The 25,293-nt window shown below is 48.9% G+C and overlaps 3 protein-coding genes across 12 annotated transcripts in view; all 3 read right to left on the bottom strand.

Moving 5' to 3' along the window:
• Window positions 1–2,058: 2,058 nt before the first annotated feature.
• Window positions 2,059–6,226, bottom strand: MRM1 (mitochondrial rRNA methyltransferase 1). 2 transcript variants are annotated; one of them, XM_019945258.3, is made up of 5 exons: window positions 5,438–6,222; window positions 5,143–5,236; window positions 3,192–3,324; window positions 2,970–3,089; window positions 2,059–2,765 (listed from the first exon to the last, which is right to left on the bottom strand). In XM_019945258.3, the coding sequence occupies exons 1-5, from the start codon at window positions 5,998–6,000 to the stop codon at window positions 2,620–2,622; spliced, it is 1,056 nt and encodes a 351-aa protein (XP_019800817.2). In that variant the 5' UTR covers window positions 6,001–6,222; the 3' UTR covers window positions 2,059–2,619. The 2 variants fall into 2 exon arrangements, with proteins under 2 accessions (XP_019800817.2, XP_033703288.1); XM_033847397.2 differs by lacking the exon at window positions 2,970–3,089 and having other exon boundaries at window positions 5,438–6,226.
• Window positions 6,227–7,039: 813 nt separating this feature from the next.
• On the bottom strand, window positions 7,040–15,558 carry DHRS11 (dehydrogenase/reductase 11). 2 transcript variants are annotated; one of them, XM_073798367.1, is made up of 7 exons: window positions 14,969–15,558; window positions 11,963–12,172; window positions 9,542–9,636; window positions 8,780–8,909; window positions 8,061–8,153; window positions 7,797–7,862; window positions 7,040–7,672 (listed from the first exon to the last, which is right to left on the bottom strand). In XM_073798367.1, the coding sequence occupies exons 1-7, from the start codon at window positions 15,098–15,100 to the stop codon at window positions 7,631–7,633; spliced, it is 768 nt and encodes a 255-aa protein (XP_073654468.1). In that variant the 5' UTR covers window positions 15,101–15,558; the 3' UTR covers window positions 7,040–7,630. The 2 variants fall into 2 exon arrangements, with proteins under 2 accessions (XP_073654468.1, XP_073654469.1); XM_073798368.1 differs by lacking the exon at window positions 14,969–15,558 and adding an exon at window positions 12,554–12,584 and having other exon boundaries at window positions 7,040–7,862.
• Window positions 15,559–17,402: 1,844 nt separating this feature from the next.
• The window catches only part of GGNBP2 (gametogenetin binding protein 2), a 31,413-nt gene continuing 23,522 nt past the window's right edge, over window positions 17,403–25,293 (bottom strand). For 6 of the 8 annotated variants that reach the window (XM_019945444.3, XM_073798362.1, XM_019945443.3 and 3 more), the window contains 7 exons: window positions 24,390–24,564; window positions 23,047–23,241; window positions 20,915–21,062; window positions 20,438–20,563; window positions 20,207–20,355; window positions 19,083–19,331; window positions 17,403–18,046 (listed from right to left, as the gene is read on the bottom strand). In XM_019945444.3, coding sequence (XP_019801003.1) covers window positions 17,843–18,046; window positions 19,083–19,331; window positions 20,207–20,355; window positions 20,438–20,563; window positions 20,915–21,062; window positions 23,047–23,241; window positions 24,390–24,564 — 1,246 coding nt within the window. In that variant the 3' untranslated portion in view covers window positions 17,403–17,842. The remainder of the gene's footprint in view (window positions 18,047–19,082; window positions 19,332–20,206; window positions 20,356–20,437; window positions 20,564–20,914; window positions 21,063–23,046; window positions 23,242–24,389; window positions 24,565–25,293) is intronic. The other 2 variants (XM_033846497.2, XM_019945446.3) reach the window with 2 other exon arrangements.

The raw sequence follows: 25,293 nt of genomic DNA, 5'->3' as shown, positions 1-25,293 counted from the left end.
AAGGCCAGCCAGCTCGAGACCCAGGAAGAGGCCATGTTTCAGCTCCAAAAAGCAGGGAGAATTCTCTTACTTGCAGAAGGGTCAGCCTTTTTGTTCTATTCAGATCTTCAACTGATTGGATAAGGCCCATCACACTGGGGAGGGCAATCTGCTTTACTCAGTCTACCAATTTAAATGCTAATCTCATCCAAACACACCATCACAGAACCACCGAGAATAATGTTTGACCAAATATCCAGTCACCCCATGGCCCAGTCAGGTTGACACATAAACTGAACCCTCACATCCAGGTTTGTATTATCATGTGCCAGTCTTGGGGTGCACAGCCCTGTAGTTTACAGAATACTTTTTATTTTTACAACCTCCCTATTGGGGAGGGGGTAGCTGGAGCAGGTAGTGATGGCACTATCCCTATTTTACAGATGAGGAGACCAAGACACCATCCAGATAGGAAGCCACAGAGTCAGGGCTGGATCCAGCATCTTCTGAAGAACCTTGGGGACAGGTGAAAGGTTGCCTGGCCCAAACTCTCAGGCGTGCACCCAAAAGCATAGGTGTGAATGATGTGGAAGCAGCTGGACACCTGCAGGTGGTTTGAGAGCCAGTGATTCTCGAACTGGTTGCACGCTGCATCAGCTGGGGAACTCTTAAGAAATGCTGGTGCCTGACACCTTCCCCAGAGATGCCAATCCAATCAGCCTGGTGCCTCTGGGCACCTGGACTATTAAAGTGATGCCTCCACCCACCCACTCCCTGATCCCAGGACACTAAGGCACAGCCACAGTTAAAAACCACACTAGGCTCTTGGTCAAGAGTGCAGCAGGGATATGGGAGGTGGTGCAGTACACCCAAGATGGACACGTGCCAGCAGAGGTCAGAGCCTGTGTGGCAGTCAGGGACAGAGCTCAAGGGGGCACCCGGGCAATGGAGATCTATGGCGTTTATGAAGGGATTTCTTCCTCCTTCTTGAGAGGAATAACTTTGAATTTAAAGCCATCTAAGGCATTTTTAAAACAAATTCAAATGTCTTTCTAAACTGGCATCACCATTAGAATTCCAAGATAAATCCATCCCACAGAGAAAGAGCAGTACTACTTACCAAGCACCTATGATATGTAAGGCACTCAGTTCCTATCACCCTCTATATCCTCCCGGCCACCCAAGAAGGTACGATTATCCCCCTTTGACGGAGAAGGGGGCTGAGGCACAGGTGGGTAATGAAATGGCCAACGTCACACAGCATCGGGGTCCACACCTAGGGCTGCTGTCCTCCAGATCCATGCTCCAGAGCACTGGTTCTCAACCAGGAGCGATTCTGTCCCCCAGGGGACACGTGGCAGTGTCTGGAGACATTTTTGGTTGTCACAACTAGGGGAAGAAGGGTGCTACCAGCATCTGGGCCTCTGGGCAGAGGCCAGAGATGCTGCTAAACGTCCTACAATGCACAGGACAGGCCTTCACAACAGTTACCCAGCCCAGAACGTCAGTATTGCTGAGGCTGAGAAAACTAGTGGTTCCCAGTCTGGGCTGCACATGAAACCCATCTGGGAAGCTTTAAAAATTCAGATGTTCATGTTGCACACTGACCAATTACATCAGGCTGGGAGGGGTGGGTCCCCAGTGTCACTTGTTTTTTAAAGTTTGCCAGGTGGTTCCAATGTGCAGCCAACACTGCTCTAAGTTACTTATCCTAGTGGCCTCTGCTCCACTTGTGGGACCCTGAGGGAGGAGTACCAAAGTTGTCTGGGTTGTACAATAAACAGCAATGCTGCGAGGTCCTCACCACCTCCCAGAATCAAAGGCCAAGGCTCTGGTTCAGCGGGTCCCTCCACAGAGGCAGACTGACTGATGACTCACCCATGGGGGTTATTGGTGGGCCAGTAGGGTGAGAGATATTTGTTAATCGTTCCCCTGCCTCTCGGCGGGGGGGTGGGTGGGGGGGGCGGGGAGGGCCACAGCCAGGAATCTCCCCAGGTGGCTGTGAAAGTGGCCTGAAGACTATGGACCAAAGAGCGAGGCTGCCACCTAATGGAGAAATCAGATATAATGGCTCACTGGTTGAGGGCCTGCCGGATACCAGGTGATGTTTTATTGGATTCTCACAACAGCCCTGTGAGAGAGGTGGAGACAAGGGCCCCGAGACACAAAAAGATGAAGCCACGTGCGCAAGGCCCCAGTCGGGCAGGGTTTGAGCCTGGATTTGCACCTGTCTGGCCCGCAAGAGAGCCCCAGGCTTCCCTCTACATTCTCACGCTGGTCCAAGAGGAAGAGGACCCCTGGACTGGGCCGCTTGATTCCCTTCTGATGTCTGAACTTCCCCTTGACTTCCAGGCAGGGCCTGGAAAGAAAGAGACCCTCTGTCCCAGCACAGCCTGGAAATTAACAAGCTGCCATCTCCAGCTGCAAGTCCAAAGCCAAAACGGGAAACTGAACTTCCTCTGGTCTCCACCACAAAGCTCCCAGCCCCGGGAGAGCGGTTTCTAAACATGGGCCTGGGTGCACATACTCAGGCAAGAAGGCAAGAGACCCCAGCACATTCAAGCGTGTGGATGTGTGTGCCCCCACAGCACACACACACCTCGGACGGTCCAAGTCACCCCCGTCTTGCCTCTCCTCTTCTCATCCCGAGGACAGTCCTGGGTGCTGAGCCACTCTGGGCACTTCAGACGAGGCCGAGGGACCTTGGGGGCCTTGAAGAGGTTGCTCTCTCTTCCCTTCCACCGGGAAACCCGTCCTCTGGCTGCAAATGGAGTGAAGAAGAATTCCTGCACAGACAGAAGGACGACGATGGAGAAGAGGAGGGACCATGTGCCAGGCACTCCCTCGCCTCATCCTCAAGAGGATGTAGGTATTTTCCTCATTTGGCACATAAAGCAACAGAGACACAGAAAGACCGAGAAACTTGTTTAGGATGAACCAGCTGTACATGTGTGATTAAAGGCAGAGAAGTAAGGGGAGTGGAGACTCACCTGCAGCCACGGAGACATTTAGAGATTCGAGTCCAGGAGGCAGCTGCCGGCCGGGCCGGATGCTAAGGAGAAGCTGGCAGGAGGCCTGCACCTCCCGGGACAGACCAGAGCCCTCGTTCCCTGCAGGGTACGGGGGCCAGAGTGTTAGGGAGGCCCCAGCTGTTCACACAGGCACTCAGAAAATGCACGTCTGAGCACAGAAAAGCAGGGGCATCCACCTACCCAGCACTAGAAGAGTAGGCCGGTCCCAGAGGAACTCCAAGCAATTAGTGATGGGGATCTCAGAAGACAGGGAGATCTCAGGCCCCGGGCAGCCCACCGTGCCAGCCACGAGCCAGCCCTGCCGGGCTTTGGCCTGAAACAGGGAAGAAGAAAGCATGCTCTAGCTCACCAAACCTTCATCAGAGCCCCGGCCTTGCCCATATATTCATTCCCTCGCTGAGCCACTAGATTCAGTCAGTAGTTATTAAGCACCTAGAACGGGCAGGTTCTGTTCTAGGCACTCGCATAAGGCAATGAACAAAACAGGCCCAAATCCCATCCTCGTAGAAGGGTGGTCAGGGAAGGCCTCACTGAAGTGACATTTGAATGCAGACCTGAAGGAGGTGAGGGAGCACCACGTAGACATCTGGGGGAGGAATATTCTAGGCAGAGATCAGTAAGTGCAAAGGCCCAGAGGCGGGTGCTTACCTGGCATGCATGAGGAACAGCAGAACAAGGTGGCCAGTGGAAAGGGAGCCACTGAGACAGGAGAGGAAACAAAGGGCCACGTGAGGTAGGACCTCAAAAGCCACTGGAAGGCCTTTGGCTTTTACTCTGAGAGATGCAAAGGCTTTGAAAGTTTTTTGAGCAGAGAACTAGTAACATGGTCTGACTTATGTCTCTACAGAATCACTCTGCCTGTGTTGAGAGCCACTAGCAGAAACAAGCAGACCAGTTAGGTTTCTGCAATGATACAGGCTAGAGATGATGGTGGCTTGGACCAGAGTGGTAACAGTGGAGATGGTGAGAAATGGTGAGAATGTGGAAATAACATGAAGGTAAAAACAAAAGGATATGCCAACAGGTGGGACATGGTGAGAGTAGCAAGAATCAAGGAGAGTGCCAAGGTTTTGGGGCATAAACAACTGAAGGCATGGAGGAGTTGCCATCAATTGAGCTGGGTAAGTCTGCAAAAGGAACACGAACATTTGGAAATCTTGTTTGAAATGACCATAAGACAGAAAAAAAGAGCTGTTGAGCAGGCAACTACATATGTAAATCTGAGGTTCAGGAGCAAGATCCAGGAGGGATACAAGTTTGGGAGGCATTCGAATATAGATGGCATTTAAAGCCATCAGATTGGATGCGGCCAACAAGAAATGAATATATACAGAAAAGAGATCCAAGGACTGTGACTTGGGAGCCCTGGGAGAGGATGGTCAGGGAAGCTGCTAAATACAGGGCAGTACTGCCCCCTTGTATCCAGCAAGGGAAGCACAGCTGAAGAAAAATGTGTATGGACCAGGAGAGGGGTTTTATTAATACTTAGGTTTGCCCCTTCCTTCTTAGGTATTGAAGTGGTTTTTTTGGTGGTGGTGGTGGTTTTGAGGGTTTCTTTTGTTGCTTTGTTTCTTCGCTTGTGGGAAGGACGAGGGGAAGGGCATAGACTAGTCCCTGTTCAGGTTGCCTTTCAAGCCGCGCCCCTCCTGGAGGAACCAGGAGCCATCTGTTCCTCACAGCTCAGCATTTACTGAATACCTGCTTACTGGACAGTGAGGCACTGCGTAAACCCGCAGGAGGCGCAAAGACGTACGCCTCGGAAGGGAGTGCAGTAAAAGTCCCTAACATCAGATTCTGCTCCGTGCGTGTGTGCTTTCCTTTTTTTTGGCCGCGCCGCGGGGCGTGTGGGATCTTAGATTCCGACCGCGGATGGAACCCGCCCCCCCTGAATTTGAAGCGCGGAGTCTTAACCACTGGACTGCCAGGGAAGTCCTACCATGTGTGGTTTTTAAAACTCCGGATCTTTCTCTTCCTAAAGGGATTTAGAAGGATGTAGGAAGCGATACCAACACGCCCTCTTCTCTCCCTTTCGTCCATCAGCTGCTAGCTGGGGGCCCTTGGAGAGACTTAACTTGGCTCATTTCTTCTCCTTTACTGACACCCCGCCTCCCCTCCTTCTCCGCGCCATTACCTGTAAAAAACCGGCCAGGTCATCAGTGGAGAACACGTCCATCACCTCCATAGCCCCGGCGCTGGCCTTGCTGACTACAGGACTGAGCGGGCAGCTGCAAGGTTTCCCCATGCCACCGTATGAGGCTGGGTGATCTCAAGCCCGGTGCCGTGCCCTCCCCCCAGGCCCCAAGAGTTAGGGGTGAGAATTTTGGCGTTGGGGAGGCCTGGCTGAGGGACCACCCAAGAGTCAAGGTGCTTAGGAACTGGGCTGCGCCTCCAAATTGGGGCACACGGGGAATAAGGGGAGGCCATGCCTGTTTCTCCGACTGGTGATGACTTTATCCACTCCGAGAAAGTGAGCGGAGCGCAGCACGGCCCCAAGATTCCGGGGATCCTGTAGCCCCTCGAAGACGAGCCACAGCTGCTGGGGGTCGTCTCCCGGCCGAGCCTCCCCGGCCTCAGCCCAGGGCCGGGACCGCAGCGGGCTCACTTCCATGCAGACGCCCTGGTGGACCTGGTAGCGGCACAGGACGTCCAGCTTCCGCCGACTGGGCCGCAGAACCGGGATGTCCCGCGCCTCAGCCGCGCGCAGCAGCTCGGCCCGCTCCCCCTGCAGCCTGGACCTACCGGCCTGGAGCAGGAGCCGGGCCACGCGTCGGCGGGCGGCCCGCAGAGCCAGGAGACACGGGGACAAGCCAAACAGAAGCTCCAGCCCCCCGGCCGGCCGCGGAGTCGGCGCCAGGTCATCCAGGAGCAGGCGGCTTAGCTCCTCCCCGCCAGGCCGCTCCCCACGCCCCGACGCTTGGGAGAAAGGACGCGTGAGGAGGCGGCCGCAGCAATGCCAGGTCGCGCCCCCGACGGCCGAGAGCAGTGCCATGGTCGATGCCCCAGCTGCGTCCTCAGGAGTGGTCAACCCCGCCGGGGCCCGCTCTCAGGCCCCGAAAGCGGGTGAAGGGGACCCGAAGGCTGCTCCCGGCCCACCCCCTCAGATACAGGAAAGGCCAGGATTCCCAGTCGTGTGCTGGCCAGAACCCGGCCGCGGAACCTAGACAGGCCCCTCCCGGCCCCGACGTGAGCCACTCTGCTTCCGCGTTCGGACGGCCCCGCCCCCGGCCTGGAGCCGCACGGCGCATGCCCACAGCGCCCTCTGCAGGGCCGGCTGAGCGACGACTTCCACCGCTCAGTCACTGGCCCGAGGGGTGCTCGCCGGGGAGCTGACCCTACTGTGGGCTGCGTTCTGCACCCTTCAAGGTCCCAGGAGGCTGGAGGACCTCACTTACCCTGGTACCAGCAAAGGACACTTTAAGGGGATGTACTGGCTTTCCTATTCAACCTGGTTAGTCGTGGTGACTCCCTCCCCACATCCGGTCCTCCACCGGGCGCTGGTGACTTTCCTCAGAAGATTCTCCCACATCCAGCCCCTCCTCTACACCTCCATTGCCTGTCAAACCATCGGCACCAATCAGCAGGACCCCACCAATAACTTGCTGTGCCATGGTGCTGATTCTCTAAGTGACAGCTCTGTGCCTGACCTGCACCTGCTGACAAACCAACCGATGCCCTTGGCCCACAGGTAATGGCCAGACTCCTTGCTCAGCACTCAGACCTCCGGGGGATCCAGGCAAGGAGCTACCTTTTCAACCCCACCTCACTCCTGCACTAAGTTCTGTGCTGTTCCCACAACACCGCATGCTCTTCCGGGCCTCCCCGCCTTGCAAGCCCTGTTGTCTTCTTTTCTGGCAGGCAAACTCCTACCCATTTTCAAGACCCAGCTCAAAGGTAATGCACACTCCAGGAGTGATGCCCCCAATCCATCCACCTTCCCACTCTCCTGGAAGAAACTCTGAGACACAACCATTCCTGATCACAGCAAGGGGGAAGACCTGAAAGACACTTCTGAAGCCAAGGCAGGTTTTCATAGTTTTTCTTTTTTAATGATCACAGTGAAACCCACATGGGAGGCAGGCCCTGGTACTCTGCTGCCATAGAGTGGAGTGAGGACCCCACCGGGGGCTGAGAAGCCACAGTGGGGCTGGAGAACTGGGACGGGGAATAGATGGGGTGGGGGGTGGGATGCAGGGAAAGGAGGAAGCCCAGAGCCCCGAAATCCATTCAGATGGAAGGTGAGGGCTTCCCTCTGCCGCCTCATCCTGAAGGGACGGGGGTGGGGTGCAAGAAGATAGGGGAAAGCCCCACTTTTGGCCACAGCCCCTTTCCCAGGTCAAAGGGAAGAGACCAAGGACAGCAAACAAAGGCCAAGGAGCCCAAGAAGGAGACCAAGAATGAATCAGTAGGGAAAACAAACACCTCCTCTCCCCTGCCCATTTTTCAAATTCGGTGGAAACAATTTGACAAGATTATATGAAATCTCAAACAAGTTTTCTAGCCCCTGCTGGGGGTGGGGAAAGGAAGTGGAATCCAAGGGTCCAGAAATCAACACCCCAAATCCAGAGGCAGGTGGCAAGCCTTGAGGGGCAGGGAGGGAAGGAGGAGCTCCCCACAGGAAACTAGGTCACCTGCTCCGTGGGCCTCATCTGGATGTCTCCGATCTGCAGAAGGCACAAGGCTTGAGGCAGCCAGGACCCTCTCCCCACCCCCTTAAAGCCTCCCTGCTCTTCTCCTCTGGGGACGGTCGGGCTCCTCTGGGGGATGGACATCCAAGGCCAGACTCACCTGGACATGTGGCGGGGTGCTGAGGACATAGATGACAGCCTTGGCCACATCCTCAGGTTTGAGACACTGAGAGCACCAGGGGAAAGGGGTGAGATGAGGGCAGGATGGATCCAAGTCCCCTCCCACCACTGAGGTCCTCTCCAGCACCGCCATTCCCAACCCCACCCTGCAGGAGGGGCGACAGGCTGGCTAGAACAGCGAGGTCTAAAGGCCAGGGTTCCCTCTGCCTTCATTTAGGAAGTGAATGGCTTCACTGGGCCCCACCTTCATGTGTTCATAGATGGCAGCTGCCTTCTCAGGGTCCTTGTCATGGAGTTTGAAGGCGAATTGTGTCTCCACCACTCCTGGAGAGATGCACTGGGCCAACAGAGACAGCCTGCTCAGGAGCTGAGCCCCAGGCCTTGGGGAGGTTGCAGAGAAAGGATGGAAGCCAAAGGGCCCCAGCTTCACAGTGATGGCTGCCCGATGTCCAGCAGCCACCTCCTCCCTCCAAAGCTGCCACTGGGGATTATCAGAATGATTCCTACCAGCTACAGAGCCATTACTATAAGCCAGGTCAGTTTTACAAAGTGGTGTCCCTTAAAACCTCATAACCTGAGAGGTATTATCATCTCCATTTTACAGATGAGAAGACTGAGGTTTGGGGAGGTTGAGCGAGTCACCCAAGGTCATACAGCCTTCAAGGGAAGAGCCCAGAGTCCCCCTTTCCAGCCGTGGTTTCCCACAATCCCTTGCTTTCCCTCAGTCTCACCCCACCATGTTCCCTTCAGGTCACCCGCCTCCCACCTCAAAGTCTGAGAAATGCGGGAACTCAGGTACTCAGCAGGGCCATGCAAGTAGCCGCAGAGCCCAGTAGATGTGGGCCCAGTACAGACCCGGGAGCTCTAAGCAGTACAGCCAGGACATGGGCCCCCGGGCCGCGAGTGTGTGGGGTGAGCGGGCCTGTGCCTCTCAACCCCCACCAGGGCCAGGCCACCCCTCACCGTGGCTCGGATGTGGGTCTGGGCCTCCCGAAGCTCTTGCCTCAGCCCCTCTGTCAGCGCAGTGACGGCATACTTGGTAGCACTGTAGAAATGGGCCACGGACTGGGGTGGCACTTGGTGGCCAGACATGCTGGGTGGGAGGAAGGAAGGGGAAAGGAGAGAGTGAAGCAGTGCCCCCTGCTGTACCAGCCAACCCCACCCCCTGGACGCCTTCTAAGCAGGACCTCCAGAGGCCATCCTCAGGGCCACTGGCCCAGCTCCTGTAATTCAAGCAGCATCTGTGAGCCCCACTCTTCCTAGAAGTCCTCCCTACGCCGACCACAGCATTCACCCTCCAGTCCACGCAGGTTGTCAAAACACGATTTCATCTGTGTGTTCTCTGATGTGGTTCTATTGGGAGATCTGTGGGACAGAGGCCACGTCTCCGGGGACTCCCCAGTGACAGAGACTGTGCAGTCTTTGTGCCACGAGGTGAGGTTCATGCTGCAGCCTGAGGAATGGAGAACCTCAGTCCCAGGAGAGCCCCCAGGCTTCAGCTGCAAAGGGGCTGAGCTACCCCTTCCAGCCAACTAGGGGCTGGCATTTGACACATACTATTCTTCCCCTCACCACAGTCGTGCCATTTGGATATTAACTGGGTGTTAAATCCCTGTTCTACCACCCAGGAAACTGAGGTCCAAGAGGTCAAATGAGCCGCAGCAGATCACCCAGCTTGGAGGGTGCGTGGTGATCTGAACTCTAGCCCTCGGCCACCGGCCTCACCTGTTGATGTTAATGATGTGCCCGTCATCCACCTTCCGCTCCCTCATGGACTGGTAGGCTTCCCGTGTGCAGATGCTGAGGGCCAGCACGTTCACCTGCAGGCCAGAGGGGCAATGGGGTGTCTCCAGCTTGGGCCCATCTGAGCAGGTGATGGAGCCACAGAGCACCCTGCGGTTGGGGGGGGCAGGTGGCATCCAAAACAGAGTCCAGATCCTACCAGAGACCAATGAAGGGGACAGGGCACCTGGCTTTAGGTTCCTCCCCCTCAAGTCACCAGCCCCAGCTGACAGCAGAGGAAGCACCTCTCCCTGGACGATGCCCCCCAAACGCACCCACGACCCAGGAACCCTCCCTGTCTTGGCCGTCTCCTGTGCAAACAGCGGGACCTCTACCTTAGGGAATCATCTCCTTTCTTCTCCAAATGCCCTACTCTTCACTGGCTCGCCTCTCTCCTAAACAGCCTAAAATCCATCCAAAAAAGACTTTAAAAATCTCTCTCCTCAGGACAGATCTTAGCCTCTCCCCACCTTACCCACTAGTCTCTGTACCTTTCCTGTCCCTCCCCTGAGACTACAGTGGAGAGGAGAAGGCCTGATCCTCCTTCATTCCACGCCTTCCTTTAACCTCTGTTCCATCTGTAAGACTAGGCACAGACTCTTCAGAGCGTGGGGTAACTTGTCACAGGATGGCAAGGGACGTCCCAAGGGCATGGGGGCTTCCTGCCTTCCTTGGCCCCCTCCCACTCCTGCTCCTCTGGCAGAGGTGACCCCAGATCCCCGCCCTTCCTGGAGCAGAGGCCTGAAGAAGTGTCGCTGCTCTAAAGCTCCTGCCCAGCCCCACCCCTTTAGCCTCACCCACGAGGACAAGCTGCGATAAAGCTTTCAGCAGGTCTTCGCTCTCTCCTCTGGGGAAGAGAGGAGACCAGCCGGGAGATTAGATGTTTCTCTTTATCGGGTGTCAGAGCCAGGCATCAGGACAAATACTTCGGTGTAAACCTGCCCCAGCATTCACGGCAGGACATAAGAGGTTTCCAGCCCTGCTTCTGGTCCTCTTAACAATGTGGGTTTCTGGGGCAGAGAACTGAGCTCCTGAGGACGGATGGATGGAGTAAGAGAAACAGATCTCCTTGGGCCAGGGGAGTGGATTCTCCTAGGTACAGGGGTCAGGGGTTCCCTGTGTGTTCAATGATGTGGTTCTATTGGGAGATGCCTCATAAGACGATCCTAAGAGAATTACATAGTGTTCAAGCTGAAAGGGGTCTCAGGGATTTAATATATGTGCCTCACTTTACAGATGGGTAAGCTGAGGCCCAGGTTTAAAGACTCCCTTACTGCAGGTGACGACCGCAACTCGGATCTCCCAGAAGGCTCTCTGAGGGCAAAGGCAGTGCTTCATCTCCCGTTTATTGTTTCAACTTCCATTGCATATTTCTGGGCCCAAGCCCCTGTTAGGTGCTAAATCTATTGTGAGCACATGTGAAAAGGATTGTGAGGGGAAAGAAGCATCCCATTTACACAACGCTTTCGACGTCTCAGAATATTTTCATACCCCAATATCGCCTCACAATACAGTCTAGAAGTTGAAAACCCATGTCCTGAAGGCTGTGTTTGGTCCACACATGGTTTCGAAACATTTTAAAATTCACTTCCAATATGTATTGGAAGGTTTCATATATTCAAAAATTACCTGTGGAGCGTTTGCAGGCTGAGGCTATGACAGAGAGTACAATAGACAAAACTCCTTGCCCTCCTGGAGCTGAGGTTTTGGTGAATGGGCGGGGTGAGGTTCCACATGAAAATCTAGGTCCCCTCTGCTCTCAGGGAAGTCACAGGATCTGCCCGCACTGCCCAGACTGCAGCGCAGCCACCCCCAGACATCCATGTGCTTTCCCATATGACCCGCCTCCCTCCTTTATGTACCTACCCAGCCCCAGGGGACACTGGAGTTTGTGACCCCAGATATTGATGGTCTAGGTGTGTTTCATCCCAATTAAATGTGACAAGACTGAAGCTCAGACAGCGTAACTACCTGCCTGAAGCCACATAGTTACTGGCGGGGCTGAGTGAGATCATCATCTTCTTCATCTCCTGTCTCTTGGTTCCTTGTCTTCCCATAAGACCATGGTCCCAAGCCCTCAGCACAGTGCTGACACTTGGGGACGTTCAATAGAAAGAAATCAGCCTAGACTTTAAGAACTGCCCCCAGGGGCTCAAAGGAAAGAAGAATGAAAAAGATATGGCCATTCATCCACTCTCTCTCCTTCAGGGGAGGAGAAGCAGGGGAGAGTGCCCCAGGTAGGAAACTGAAGGCCCCTCTCAGTAGATGTCTATCCCCAGCAGCCCCCTGGCTCCTGGCTCCCCGCTCTTCTCCCAGCCTCTCCCCCATCCCTGTCATCCCCAGCCACAGGCCTGCAGCCCTTACATTGAACATGTCCTTCCAACCGCTGGTGCTGCCTGAGAGCAGGGTGTCAGGCCGGGCCAAGCCAGCGTTGTTGATACAGATGTCCACACCACTGTGCTGAGAGCGGACCGCCGAGAACATGGAGAGGATGTCCTCCTCATTTGACAGGTCACATCTGTAGGGCATCAAAGTCCCGGGGTAGCCTGCACTCTTACATTCGGCAGCCAGCTCCTATGAAACCCAACAGGGGTCTAACTGAGGTGAGCCGCTCACTCCACGCCTCCCCACCCGGAGATAACCTCCCACCGGTGTCACTGCTCACGGAACTCTCGCCTTTGGTGGCCAACTTGCAGCCACAGAGATGTTGGGACTGCCCATCCCCAAAGCGTGTCCTCTTTGGTCAAAGTCCCGGGGGTGGGGGGTGGTGAGAGCTATCCCTGAGGGAGGGAGGGGAGGCTGAGACCATCCATGGAGGAACCTGAGGGATAAGCTCGAGTCTTCAGGTCTAAAAGGGGAGAAGGGCTGAGGCTGTGAGTGTGTCAGGGAAGGGGCCCAGGGATCCTGGGAATGGAGTGATATCTCTTTTCTGACTCTCTCCCAATAGGAACACACCTCCGCTCATAGGGGAGATGCAAGCCTCCCCTATGTCCCTCTCCGGACTCAACCCCCTGCTGCTTCTGCCAGTGCCAAGAGTCACTGAGCTGGTTACACCAGGGCCTCGATTCTCTTCTCTCCCATCACTCCATCCAGTCCCTCCCAGAAGGGCTTATATCTAAACTATCGCCCTCCCTCCACAAACTGCAGCCAGTTGGCTCAGAGTCCTCACACGTACTTTTCAGTTGAGCCCAACTGCCAGTCTCCCCTCATTCCGTCTATAGAAAGGGTCAGGAAGTCGGGACGGATTCTTTCTCTCTGACCCACGGTGCACCACCTTCCACCCCAAAGTTTCTCTGGATACCATGAGCCAAGCCAGGTGGCAGGTGACATTGGGTACCCCTGTGCATTGCCAGGGTCCTCAAGACACTGAGGATCCCTGAGAGAGAAAGATCTGAGAAAGACGGGCCATTGAGAGATGGCTATGAGGGAAGCTGCTATTCAGAATCAGGAAGAATCAGGAAGAAAACAAGCTATGTGGTAGCCTTGGAGGCCAGTGACCGGGCACCCGAGCCTCGTGAAGGTGACTATGTACATGTGTGGGAGGGAGAGGGTTGGCGGGTGCAGGGTGCCCTAGAGGAAGGCCGGCTTGGCCAGCCGCCCTGGAACACCTTCCTTCCCCCAGACCAAGGTGAGAGTAAAGGGTCGGGTCAGGTGACATAGGAAATTCTTTTCTGCTTTAACTTGCCAAGAGCTTAAGAGGTACAGTCCTCAGGGACCCAGAAGTCCCCTTTCACCTGATTTCACCTACTCAAGACCACCTCACGAAATAGGGTTGCTCACTGTAGGAGGCCAGAGCTCAAATTTTGTTTTAGTATCGACGAATGAGTGAATCAACCAGCCAAAGCAGCCTGGAATTCTCCCCTCCGCTGGCATTCAACTTCTCCCTTCCTCCTCCGGACTCAAAGCCCTGCAGGAAAGCCAGAATGGAGGGACTCCCTGTCACTGCCTTCTATGCTCTACCTGTCCTCCTCTATCCTCAAAAATGACCCGAAATCATGTCAGTCCCGTCACAGCAGAACCATTCTTCCCTCATTAAAGGAGATACCCTGGGGCTGAGTGATCAGCCTGGGGATCTCCTTTGGGCTCAGGAACCCCTTTCCTGGCTGGTTTGGGGTCGGGAGGTGGTAGGAAGAGAAGGCAAGAGTGGCTTTAGAATTAGGGAATCAAGTGGTCTAATCCCTGGTCTGATCCTCTAGGCTCCAAAGTGCGGGCTGGGCCCTGAGCGCCTCAGGAAAGGAGAAAGGGAGGGGCAGAGTGGGGCAACAGTATAGCCAGGTGACCTTGGGACTATCTAGGAGGCTATAAAGTGCACCTTTGGTCAGCAGCAGGGCGGCGGGGTGGGGGTGGGGAACCGGGGGGAACCGTCCTCCTTCCGGTACACCTTCCCGCTCTGCCCCCACCCAAGGCCTCCTCACCCTCTCCCAGCCCAGGGACTTTGAGCAAGGGTGGAGAGAAAGCTAAGCACTAGCCCAATCCCTGAGAGGGGTCTTGCCAGGGGCAAATCCAAAGTGATCCTATGATGGAAATTGCTTGTATTCTTCCTCCCTGCTCCAACATAGCCAACTTCATTTCAGTTTTCTCTGAGCTCTTATCGCTCACAACTCTTGGGGCTCCCAACCCATGTTAAGACAAAAACCAGGAGGTTCAGTTCCACAATGCTTTGTCCCCCAGGGCTCACATGTTCAATGCCCCATTTCACCTAGTCAGTCCCACCTGGGACAGTGAGATTGCAGAAAGGTCTACCTATATATCCCATTTGTCCCTTATGTCCATCGGGTAGGGGCTAACCCTCACATTTCGGGGGAAGATGGAGCTGAGCCTCTTCGGAAAAGTTCCACTCCCACCCCAACCCCACTCGCAGTCCTGGGTGAAAATGATCATGATCAAAACCTGCTCACTTTGCTTGGCTTTGCGGGCTAGGTCTGGGGACCAGAGGAAGCAATCCAGTAGCCAACTTAGCCACTGAGGCGGGAAAGCTTTCTTTCCTTCTCCCTGGCTTAGCCCCTGATCTCTGGCTTCTCCTTCCTCAGCCAACCCGGGCAGGCAGGTCGGAGAGAAGGAGAAAGATGCCAGTGAGTCAGAGATTTGGTATACTGGAGTAGAGGCTGTCAGGAAAAAAGGCTCCTTAAAAGACTGGACTTTGAAAAGCGAAGGTGGAGTCCTGCCCTGAGGGGTCCAAAAGCACCTAGGTCCCCTCCACCTAGGCATCCGTCTCTCTTGCCCCTGAGCCTGCTGCAAGTGACCCTGGGGTGGCGGGCAAGTGAGGGCAGCGTGACAGCTTGGCTCCGACCACTCCCCATCCCCTACCTGGACCCTAGCGCGGCCTAAACGACGCCACCCAGAGCGACCCTTTCCCCAGCAGGGCCTTACCTCGATGTTGCTCACGGTGCGGGCACAACCCACCACCTTCAGTCCCTGCTGGACCAGGGCTCGGGCCACAGCCGCGCCGACGCCCCCCGAGGCTCCCGTCACCAGTGCCAGCCGGTCACGCCACCGCTCCATGCCGGCCCTGGCCAGGGTCCCGAGCCGCCCGCCCACCTCTCTTGGGGAGCCGAGCACTTGGATCGCAGAGCTCCGCCCCGGGTCGTAGGGACCCGGCCACTCTCTTGTCACCACCGCGGCAACCGCCCCCGACCTGCCCCAGTAACAGCTGCGCCTGGACCTGCCTCCACTCTGGCCTGCCTCCGCCCCCGGCTCCACCCTCCGCTGCTCCGCAGTTGCCAGAGGACCAACAGCGGCCTGGCCACCCCGCCCCCTGCGCGTGCATTGAGGGCACGACCCCGCCCCCTCCGGCCCCGCCCAGTCTGCGCCGGGAGGAAACCGCTCTTCGCGGGACAGGGCCGGAGGGTGCTGGGAGTTCGCGGTCCTGCTTTCCTGGTGAGCGCCTACCCTCCGGGGAGGAAAACGAAGTTTCGCGGGGGCTTGCACGAGGCCCGAGAACGCACGTACTCCTGCCTCCTGCTCGGTCTGCCTTCCCTGTTCCTGACCCCTAAGGCCAGGAAGAGAAATTAAGGGCACTTAAGGTGACTCCAACGCCTTCCTAAACCAGCCGGTGGCTGATGGGAAGGATTCAGCTCAGAAAGGGCTGAGTGTCTCAGCCATAAACGCTGGGTGACCTTGGGAGGGGCTTTCAACCCTACCTGACCCCTTGGCCTTACTAACCAAGGAGAACTGATGGTTAAAAATGCAAAGACCCCCAAGTACACGGGTACTGGGGGGGTTGTGTCCCTAATGGCCTACAGTCTACAACTTTCCTAAGCCTTCCCACTCCCATTGGAGCAAATGTATCACTGTGTATGTAAGAGATTAAAGCAATAGCTAACATTTATTGAGCGCTTACTGTGTGACAGGCACTTTTATAAGCACTTTAAATATATTAATATGCCCAAGAGCCATATGAGACAGTACCTATTAACACTTTCTTTCTATAGACTATACTGAGACAAATGTGAAGCCTGGCTTGGATGGCAAGCAGTCCAGTATTAGGCCAGGGGATGTGCTCCTAAACTGCCTTCACTCCACTCTCCTTTGTCTCTTCTTAGGTTGTTGGTTCTGTCCAAAGTAGAACTCACTTTTCTGACCACTAAGGATATTCCATCAAAGCATGAAAACTGCTTCACTTCTGCATTCTTTATATAGCCATCCTTCCAAAAAGAAAACATCTCTGCATAACTACTGGAATCCTGCTACTGCAAGCAATGGAATAATCAGTGAACGTGGCTGGTTTATTCATTCAACAAGCACTCCTGTGTTTGGCCCCAGAGGCAAAGATTAAAACAAAATAAAACCAGCCCTTGCTTAATTTAGGGATCTCAAGAGAACCTGACTGCGACAGGGTGGTGGAGAGGGGTTTGGGCTCAGAGCCAAGGGCTGTGGGAGACCCTTAGTCATTTTTTATGGATTCCAGGATGAAAGCAAACAAGAGTCAGAAAGAAATGACTCACTTTATCTGCCCCAATCCCTATACAACACTTTGATTTGAAAAGACAACTCAGGGGTGGATCAAAAAAATGCCACCAACTACAAAAGTTAAATCTCACTAAGCTTCTGCTGTTGCCCATTTGAAATCTGATTAGTAGTCTGATTAAGTGGTAGAAAGCCTATAAAATTCACTCCATCCCCACCGCACAGAGGTATTGGCCGTCCCACTATTTGTCTGCTGCCCACCAAGTATCAACCTGTAGACACAAAACTCTAAGCACATGAGTTTACTGAATTATTGACTCAACCTTTTAAATGGCAGCCAAATGCTACTCCTAGGGGAATCTCTCCTCCTTTAGTACTCACAGACAGCTTGTGAAAGCAGTAAACTGTAATGCCACAGTGACCTTATTGTTGGAAACCAGATAAGGAACAGGCACTTATACAGACTGCAGTGTGGTTAGCCCTCAGTGCTCTCAGTTCTCTACATGCTGAGTAATTACTTATCAGCAAACCTTTGGTTGAAATTCTGCCAAGTTTTGTTCTCATTCTTCTAGTTCAATATGAACCTCTGAATTTAAGGTGCTTTGTGTTATGTATCAGGGAACTTTATTAATAACAGCAATTAAAAGTCTCATGAGGAAGTAAGATGCTAGCCAGTATTTAAAGGTATCGCAGCAAACTTATCCTTTCAAAGCAGAAGCCTGGAAACTGCTTTTCTCGGCTGTCAACTCTGATGAAGGGAAGAATTTGTCTTCAGCAATCTGTCTCTCTCTCCTCATTTGCTCCTCATCCTCTCTAACATCAACACTGGCCAAGTACCAAGACCACAGGTGGCAAATTAAAATACTGCCACACATTAAGCAGAAACATGTACACCAAGTTTTACTATGCGTATTAATAAATATTCTTTATTTTAAATTTTGCACATTGCGCTTTAACATTACATCCAAACATTTCGCAAGTGGATGTCTACTTTGTAAAACCATATATTCAGCTCATTGTCATTTCTGTACAGAAGTATAAGTACAACATTACTTTTTGCCACTAAGTTGCTTTTTAGTAAGTCTCACAGGAAGAGAAACATTTAATGAAAAGGGATGGCTTAAATCATACGGCAGGCCTGCGCAGCCACACAACTAAAGACACAAGCCTGAAGAAAGAACAAACTAAGGAGGTTACCTCCACCGTCTCCCAAAACAAGAAAGAATCACATTGATTTAAGATAAAATTTTGCCATAAGTCACTAAGAGTTTTTTTTGAAAGAGAAGGCGCAGTAGTCATCTTGAGTGTTTCATTGAAAGACAGAGCTATTTTATTTATTTAATTTGCTCCAGCTGTTGTCAACCAACCACTACAAATGGGGCTCTTGTGATCATTTAAGCGGCAGTATTTATTAAATTTCTCCTTCAGATGCTGTCGGTATTGTTCTCTATTGCTGTAGAAAGACTGGTTATTAGCCATAAATGACTGTATTTCATCTTGTGAGATAAAGATTTCCTCATCTGAAGTACATTCAGACTCATCCTGCAAATTAAAGCAGTAGTTAAGACTATGACTTAAATTAAGAATGCAAAATGCTATGGTGATGGAGGACAGAGAAAAATTAAAGCAGTCTAACCTTTAGTTTAATTGGAATGTTTACAGGATAAGCATAATGTCATTCTGTCTTAGAAAGTACTAAGTAAGAATAAAAGGCAACTCAACTTGGTTTAAATTACAACTGGATCTGTAATTTGTCCTAGAAGCCTACAAGCAGACTCCCAACACACTTCAGCCTTCAACAGTGATTAGGGATGGTTACAAATAGCTACCAAACTTTAAATAACCTGACTTATCTCTGGCTGGTTCTATGTTGAAACTTTTATCTCTACACATTAAGTAAAATATAACCTTTTTTAAACTTATGAAATACATAGCATCACCATTAAACTTTACAACCATATAAAAAAGAAAAAACCTAATATTCTAAAGGATTTGGTTCCCTTGGGATCCCATAATGACTACAGAAAAGATACCACCCTTCTCCTTCTTTGCCCCTCCTCCAAGTCCCACACAAACTATGCACTGGGTCACTTGCAATCAGGTATAATTCATCTGAAGTATCAAGAATTGGAGTCAGTAATAAAAGATTTTCCAGGTTCAGTTATATGCTTTTATCCTACATGACACCTAAAGGAAGTAACCTAGAAAGTGGGCTCTAGTTCAGATTCTATATTCTTTCCTGGTCTGGAAGGGTAGCTACCATAAATTGCCACTCAGAAAGGCAGTTTGCTTATAATAACCCTCGTCAAGGAGTCAGACTCCTGGACATAATGCTAACTCTATCCCCGTCTCCCAAGTAATCTTTTCTACCTCTGAGACAAAGGAAGACGAGGAAATGTGCTCCAGAGTAGTTAAGTGGTAGAGCAGGAATGAAGTCACCAAAAAATAATGAAATACTGCCCTTAACTGCTTAAAAGCCTCCTCCCATTCCCAACGTTAAACCCTCAAATACGTTCCCTCCCACATCTACCCCGTGAACAATCAGTTATCCACAAAAAGATAATCATGGCTTACTTACAAGGAGTTCAACTAAGCTCTTGGCACCTTTTCCGGAATCAGGACCAAACGACGTTTCTGTATGTTCTGCAAACTGTGGTACATTTTTCCTATGCTCAAACCAAGGCAGTGGCTGCCCACCCTTTTCAGAGGTACAACAGCTTTCAGGATGTGTATCTTTGGTCTTGTCACGGTGAAACACTGTGTGCACGGTATTTCCTGAGGCCTCTCGATTACCTGGATCTGTAATACAGCTTCCAAGCTTTTGGATCTGAAACCACAGCAAAAGAACTTCTCAGGTAAAAAGGCAGGGAATAATAGCAATTACTATTTTTTAAAGAAAAAAAATACCCTGAGAGTGTGTTAAGATTTTAGCAGGAATACTGAATAACAGCAACAGCTGGCAGTTACCAGGCATTTACTGCACACCAAACGCTATGCTAACCCACCAATATAATTTCACTTCATCTTCACAGAACCTAATCTGACAGGGACTATTATCTACATTTCCCAGATGGGAAAACAGATCAAGCAAACTGCTCAAGATTACAGAGCTAAGGGGCTTCCCTGATGGCGCAGTGGTTAAGAATCCGCCTGCCAGTGGAGGGACACGGGTTTGAGCCCTGGTCCGGGAAGATCCCACATGCCACGGGGCAACTAAGACTGTGTGCCACAACTACTGAGCCTGCACTCTAGAGCCCGTGAACCACAGCTACTGAAGCCCACGCACGCAGACCCCGTGGTCAGCAACAAAGAGAAGCCACCACAATGAGAAGCCCGCGCAGTGCAACAAGGAGTAGCTCCCGCTCACCGCAACTAGAGAAAGCCCGCGCATAGCAACGAAGAGCCAATGCAGCCAAAAATAAATAAATAAATAAATCTATTTAAAAAAAAAGATGACAGAGCTAAAAGATTAAAAACTATTATGAAAAGAATGAATTGGATTTATGACTCACATCGACTGTTGGACAAATGACCACATCAGACATACACATGCATATAAATTCACAAGATGAGCAAACAATGGAACTGCATAGGTACTCATTCTTAAAAAAAAAAAAAAAAAAAATCCTAGCAGCTAAGCTGCACACTTGCCACTCCAAGGAAAAGAACAAAGGTTTAAGGATTCCAGGTTATGACACTTACATGTTCATCACATTTCAACATCTTGCTTTTCTTTTTCTTCTTTTTATTTTTTCCTTTGGTGGTGTTCTCTTCAGAATTTGCCCAACATTCAACACAACTATCGCCATCATCCTCTTTATCTTCACAGTGATGAACACAGGAGTCATCACCTGCAGAAATCAATAATCTCTTATTTGGGTGTTTAAATCAGCCATGTAGCAGAAATAATTGGGAGGCTTAATCTGAACCTACCGTGTTCATCATGATTACAAATGCCTTCAGTGCAGGCAACGTCCGAACCCTCCCGAGAACCAGTTTCACTCCCTTCCATGCTAGATGAATATCCACAATCACTACCATTACAGTGTGGCGATAAGCCTGAGTATAAATCAAGTGAGAGTTACAATTAACATGCCAATAAATATATTAAGACAAAGAATGAACCAACTGGGGACCACAGAAAAATTTCAAAATTGATGGCTTACTGAAAGTAAAAAGTGCATTAAATAATGAAAATATGATTGGAGCTTTACAATTTTTGATTTTGTTATTATTTAACAAATCAAACACCATAAAGAAAAAGGAAATACTAAGTGTCTGACTAAATGTTATGATATTCTTAGGGCTGTAAAGCAGTTCCTAAGTTCTAGGTTACAGGATCTCTAAAAGCTCTTATATTTAAAAAAAAAAAAAGAATAAGGAGTTAATTTTTTAAAACTATTTACTTACCTTTCTTTATTTTAGGAGACCCCAAAAGATTGCCACTGCTAGGACAGGTACATGATGTATTTTCATTGGTAACAATTACTTCTACACAACTATTACCATCTTCAGTGCTGCCACAGGCTTTGCAGCTGTTTTCTATGAAGTCTGTTTCCTTTAAGGATCAATATTAAGAGATAGTAAAAAGCTTTACCTCCATAATGGCTATATTTTAATTTTCTTAACCTAAGATAGGAGTTACAAGGTTAAAAATTGAAAAAAATTATTCTCATGAAAAATCACTAATTCATTTCAAGACCAAGAACCAACAAAAGTAAGTTAAAGACTTAATGGTATCAGGGAAGTCTAGGAGAGCTATTCTCAAAGTGCAGTCTGCTAACCCCAGGTCAAAACCATTCCCTAGGTCAAAACCATTTTCATCGTAACACTGAGATGTGATTTGCCTTTTTCATTGTCTTGACACTTACACTGATAATATAAAAGCAATGGTGGGAAAAGTTTCTTTAGCACAAACCAAGGCAGAGGCAACCAAGTATGTACTAACAGTGACCGTATTCTTCACTTGTCAAGCACTCTCATCAGGAAATAAATAGATAAAACGATATTTCACTTATGAATGTCTTTGATGAAGCAGTAAAAATGTGAATTTTATTAAATATGAACTCATGGCGTAGAGGTCTTTTTATTACTCTGTGATAAATGGGAAGAATGCTTAAAGCACTTTTGATGCATACCAATGTATAATAGTTGTCTCAAGTAAAAGTACTTGTGCAACTGTTTAAGTTGCAAGCTAAACTAGCTGCTTTTTCCTGGAACATCAATTTCACTTGAAAGAAAGAATAAGAGACAAATTATGGTTATTCAGACTTGGATATTTAAAAGACATTTTCTCAAAAATGAATGAAATCAGCCTATCTCTTCAAGGAAAAAAATGGACAGTCAATGATAAAATTCAAACTTTCAAACTACAATCAGAATTTTGAAAACTTGCATACACAAGCACAATGAGCTTGAAGCTTCCCAATACTTAAAAGACCTTTCTGATCAGATGAGTAGTGGTTTTAAGATGATTATATGATATTATATAATGAATGTCAATATCTGGAAAGATCTGCATAACTCAGTGAACCATTATCTTTCAAATGACCAATGCATGATGTTACAGAATAATGCATAAATAAAATCTATTCAAAGTGCCAAGACAGACCAATGGGTTTTAATTTAAAAGTATGAAAAGGTCACTGATAAGGTGTCATGTTCCACATTGCAACTAATCTTTAAGAAACTACCACCTGTCAAGTTATAATGCCAAAGAAGAATATCCACAACTATCTGAAAAGGTTTATATTAAAATACTCCTCCCTTTTCCTACTATATATATCTGGGTGAAATCAGACTTTCTTCACATGCTATAACCAAGCAACATATGCTAACAGACTGAGTGAGAATTTACCTGATTCCTTTTAAGCCAAATATTAAAGAGATTTACAAAAATATAAATTAATGCCACCCTTCTCAATTTTTTCTAGTTATTTTTTAAAAAATGTTCATTTTAACATATAGTGGGCTTATTATTTTTAAAAGAATAATAAATAACTTTAAATTTGTCCATTTTAATTTCTAATACACTAAATGCTGATAAGTATAACCCACATAAACAAAAGCTCACTGGGCTCCCCAATTTTTAACAATGCAAAGAAGGGAATTCCCTGGCGGTCCAGTGGTTGGGACTCCACACTTCCAATGCAGGGGGCATGGGTTCGATCCCTGGTAGGGGAATTAGGATCCCGCATGCTGCGTGGCACGCCCAAAAAAACAAAAACAAAACAAAACAGAAAAATGCAAAGGCGTCCTGAGACTGAAAGTTGAGAACTGCTCTAGGTCATGCATGGAGTTAACTTTTCACATTTGGACTATGATCTAGCAGAATACTAAGGTCATGTAATAAGTTAACTAGCCAACATTGTCTCTAGAAAACAAACAAACAAACGACATTAAAGATTTTGGTTTATACAGATTAGAGTAAGAAAAAAAGCCAATAAAGAAGCCAAAGGAGCCACATTCTGGGAAAGCACAGTAAAAGTGCTGAAATCTAGAAATAAGCTATATATTTATGAGTCAATATCAAGAAATACTACCTTCTCTTGGCTTACTTCCTTTTCATCTGCTGTTTGTAAGGGAGTAGGAATATCACATACACATTTATTTTTTCGTCTATTCTTCCGTTTTTGGCGTTTCTTTTCTTGCTTGAGTTCTCTTACTCGTTCCTCCTCTGAAAATTCTTCACAAAGTTGTTCCAATCGACTGATACCCTGTACTTTTTCCACAGTCATCTATTATAAAACAAAGCTGAGACTGAATACTGGCCCAAACTTCCCTTTATTTTCCATGGAAATTCTCACTTGTTAATTTTAAATGATATCACACACATAGAAACTGGTATTTCATGCTGCAATTTTGTCAGGTTAGTTTTCTCATTGTATGAAGAAATGGATGAATATTTACTTTGCTGTGTCTTGTCAGGCAGTCCCCACAAAGAATTTTAAATTTTAATACCTTAAATGATGACAGTCTTAAAATCTACTCAGTAAATGAATATACAACTAATTCCTACCGGAAAGGTAGACTTACACATACTCCAATTTCAAACCAGAAATATTCTAGTTTCAAATTTCAGAATTTTAACACAGCAAAGTAAATATTCATCTATTTCTTCATACAATGAGAAGACTAACCTGATTAAATGATCTAGTTTCTGAAGACACAAACATTCAAAGAGAAAAGGAATAAGAAATCTGTTCAGCAAAAACTAGCACAAACCTCCTCAGACTCCCCAGAACAGTGTTTAAAGTTCATGCATGGGCTTTTGAAAAAGGGTTTATAGCTTTCGTACCATTTTCAAAAAGGACTGGTGACCAGTTAAAGAGTTACAACCATGCCCTAGAATATAACAAAATATTCACTAGCCAAAACTTTATGTTCTACAGAGTATAACTGAAAATAATGTTACCAAATGACAAACATGAAACCCAATACCAGCATTATAAAGAGCCTTCAGTGTGCTTCTAAAAAGTAGCTCTCATATCATGGCATTCAGACACCATTTACTCCATATGATCGGAAAGAAGCAGGCAAACTGGGACTCATTAAATGTTTCTAATTTTGATGCTTATTTTTGGGTTGCTTTTAACTTGTCAACAGTTATGTTTCATAGCAGCTTCTCATTAAATAATCATCAATTTCAGTTTTCTACTTTCAGAATGTCTAAAAATCAAGGCTGGCAGAGGAACAGGATTAAAAAACAAAGAAAAAAAATCCATAAACAACTTCTAAATTTCAGTTCCCCAGCAAACTCCTCTCCTAACCCCCCAAAAGCCATGACCAGTAGATCACAGCTAAGGCAAGGTAAGAGTGGTGATTAAGATTCAGTCCAATAACTTAACTAAGCAATCTGGACACTGAAGCAGTCCACTGTTCTTACCTCAAAACTCTTGCGTAAAGCATCAACACCAAGATAGAAAAGCATCTGCCACGTCTGCTCTTCTGCCCGTAGTTTTTGCCAGATTCGATGCAGTCTTTCATAAAGATGAATTCCCAAGCAGGTCAGAACTTCTTCTTGAGCTATATCTATTGTCTTAGCATGCCTTTCTCTTCTCCTATAAAGGAGAATAAATCACACATATTTCCTAATACCCTTAAGCTGAAACAGTAAAAGATGGATAACACCTGTGCAAGTTCAGGTTTTAAACACAGTCTGCATGCCTAGTAACAAACTAATAACAAGACAGTTATACATTCAAACTCAATGTATATATAAATACACGAGCACACATGTATAAAACCAATGAGAAATACACATGCAGGTAGAACTCAGCCTTAATATTGCTAAACATAAGGTAATTCAGGAACTGGCCCTAAAGAGATGTTTTCCGGAGCACAGAGAAGTCATCATATGTTAAGTGTCCAGCTCAAGTAGGCATGACAGTTCACCTTCCAATTACCGCAAATGCCTGTTTGGTTTCTGTTCTTTTTTTTGAGGAGAAAGACAATACCACCAAAGTGATTCAATCATGGGCAAAAGCCCTCTAGGCCAGTCTTCAGTAGAAGTGTTCATGAACTTCAGTGATAAAAGGAGTGTTTGTATTCTGAATGCCTAGCAGAAAGTAGGCACTCAAATGAGAGTTGATACACAAAACACAAGGGGAGGTGGGTTCAATTTATTGTGAATAACTTTTTTGATTTTCTTTTTACAACAAAGCCAGAGATAAAATTTTAGCTTCCTATATAATTTAGTAATAATATACACAGTTCATGAATTACATTCAATGAAGTATTTCTTAACCCCCTGCTGCAAAGATCTCACTTCCTATGCAAAAACCATCATT

Source organism: Tursiops truncatus, chromosome 20 (genome assembly GCF_011762595.2).
Source record: "Tursiops truncatus isolate mTurTru1 chromosome 20, mTurTru1.mat.Y, whole genome shotgun sequence".
In the NCBI taxonomy this organism is placed as follows: domain Eukaryota; kingdom Metazoa; phylum Chordata; class Mammalia; order Artiodactyla; family Delphinidae; genus Tursiops; species Tursiops truncatus.
Note: the sequence above shows the minus strand (reverse complement) of the source record. Positions and strands in the feature narration are given on the sequence as shown.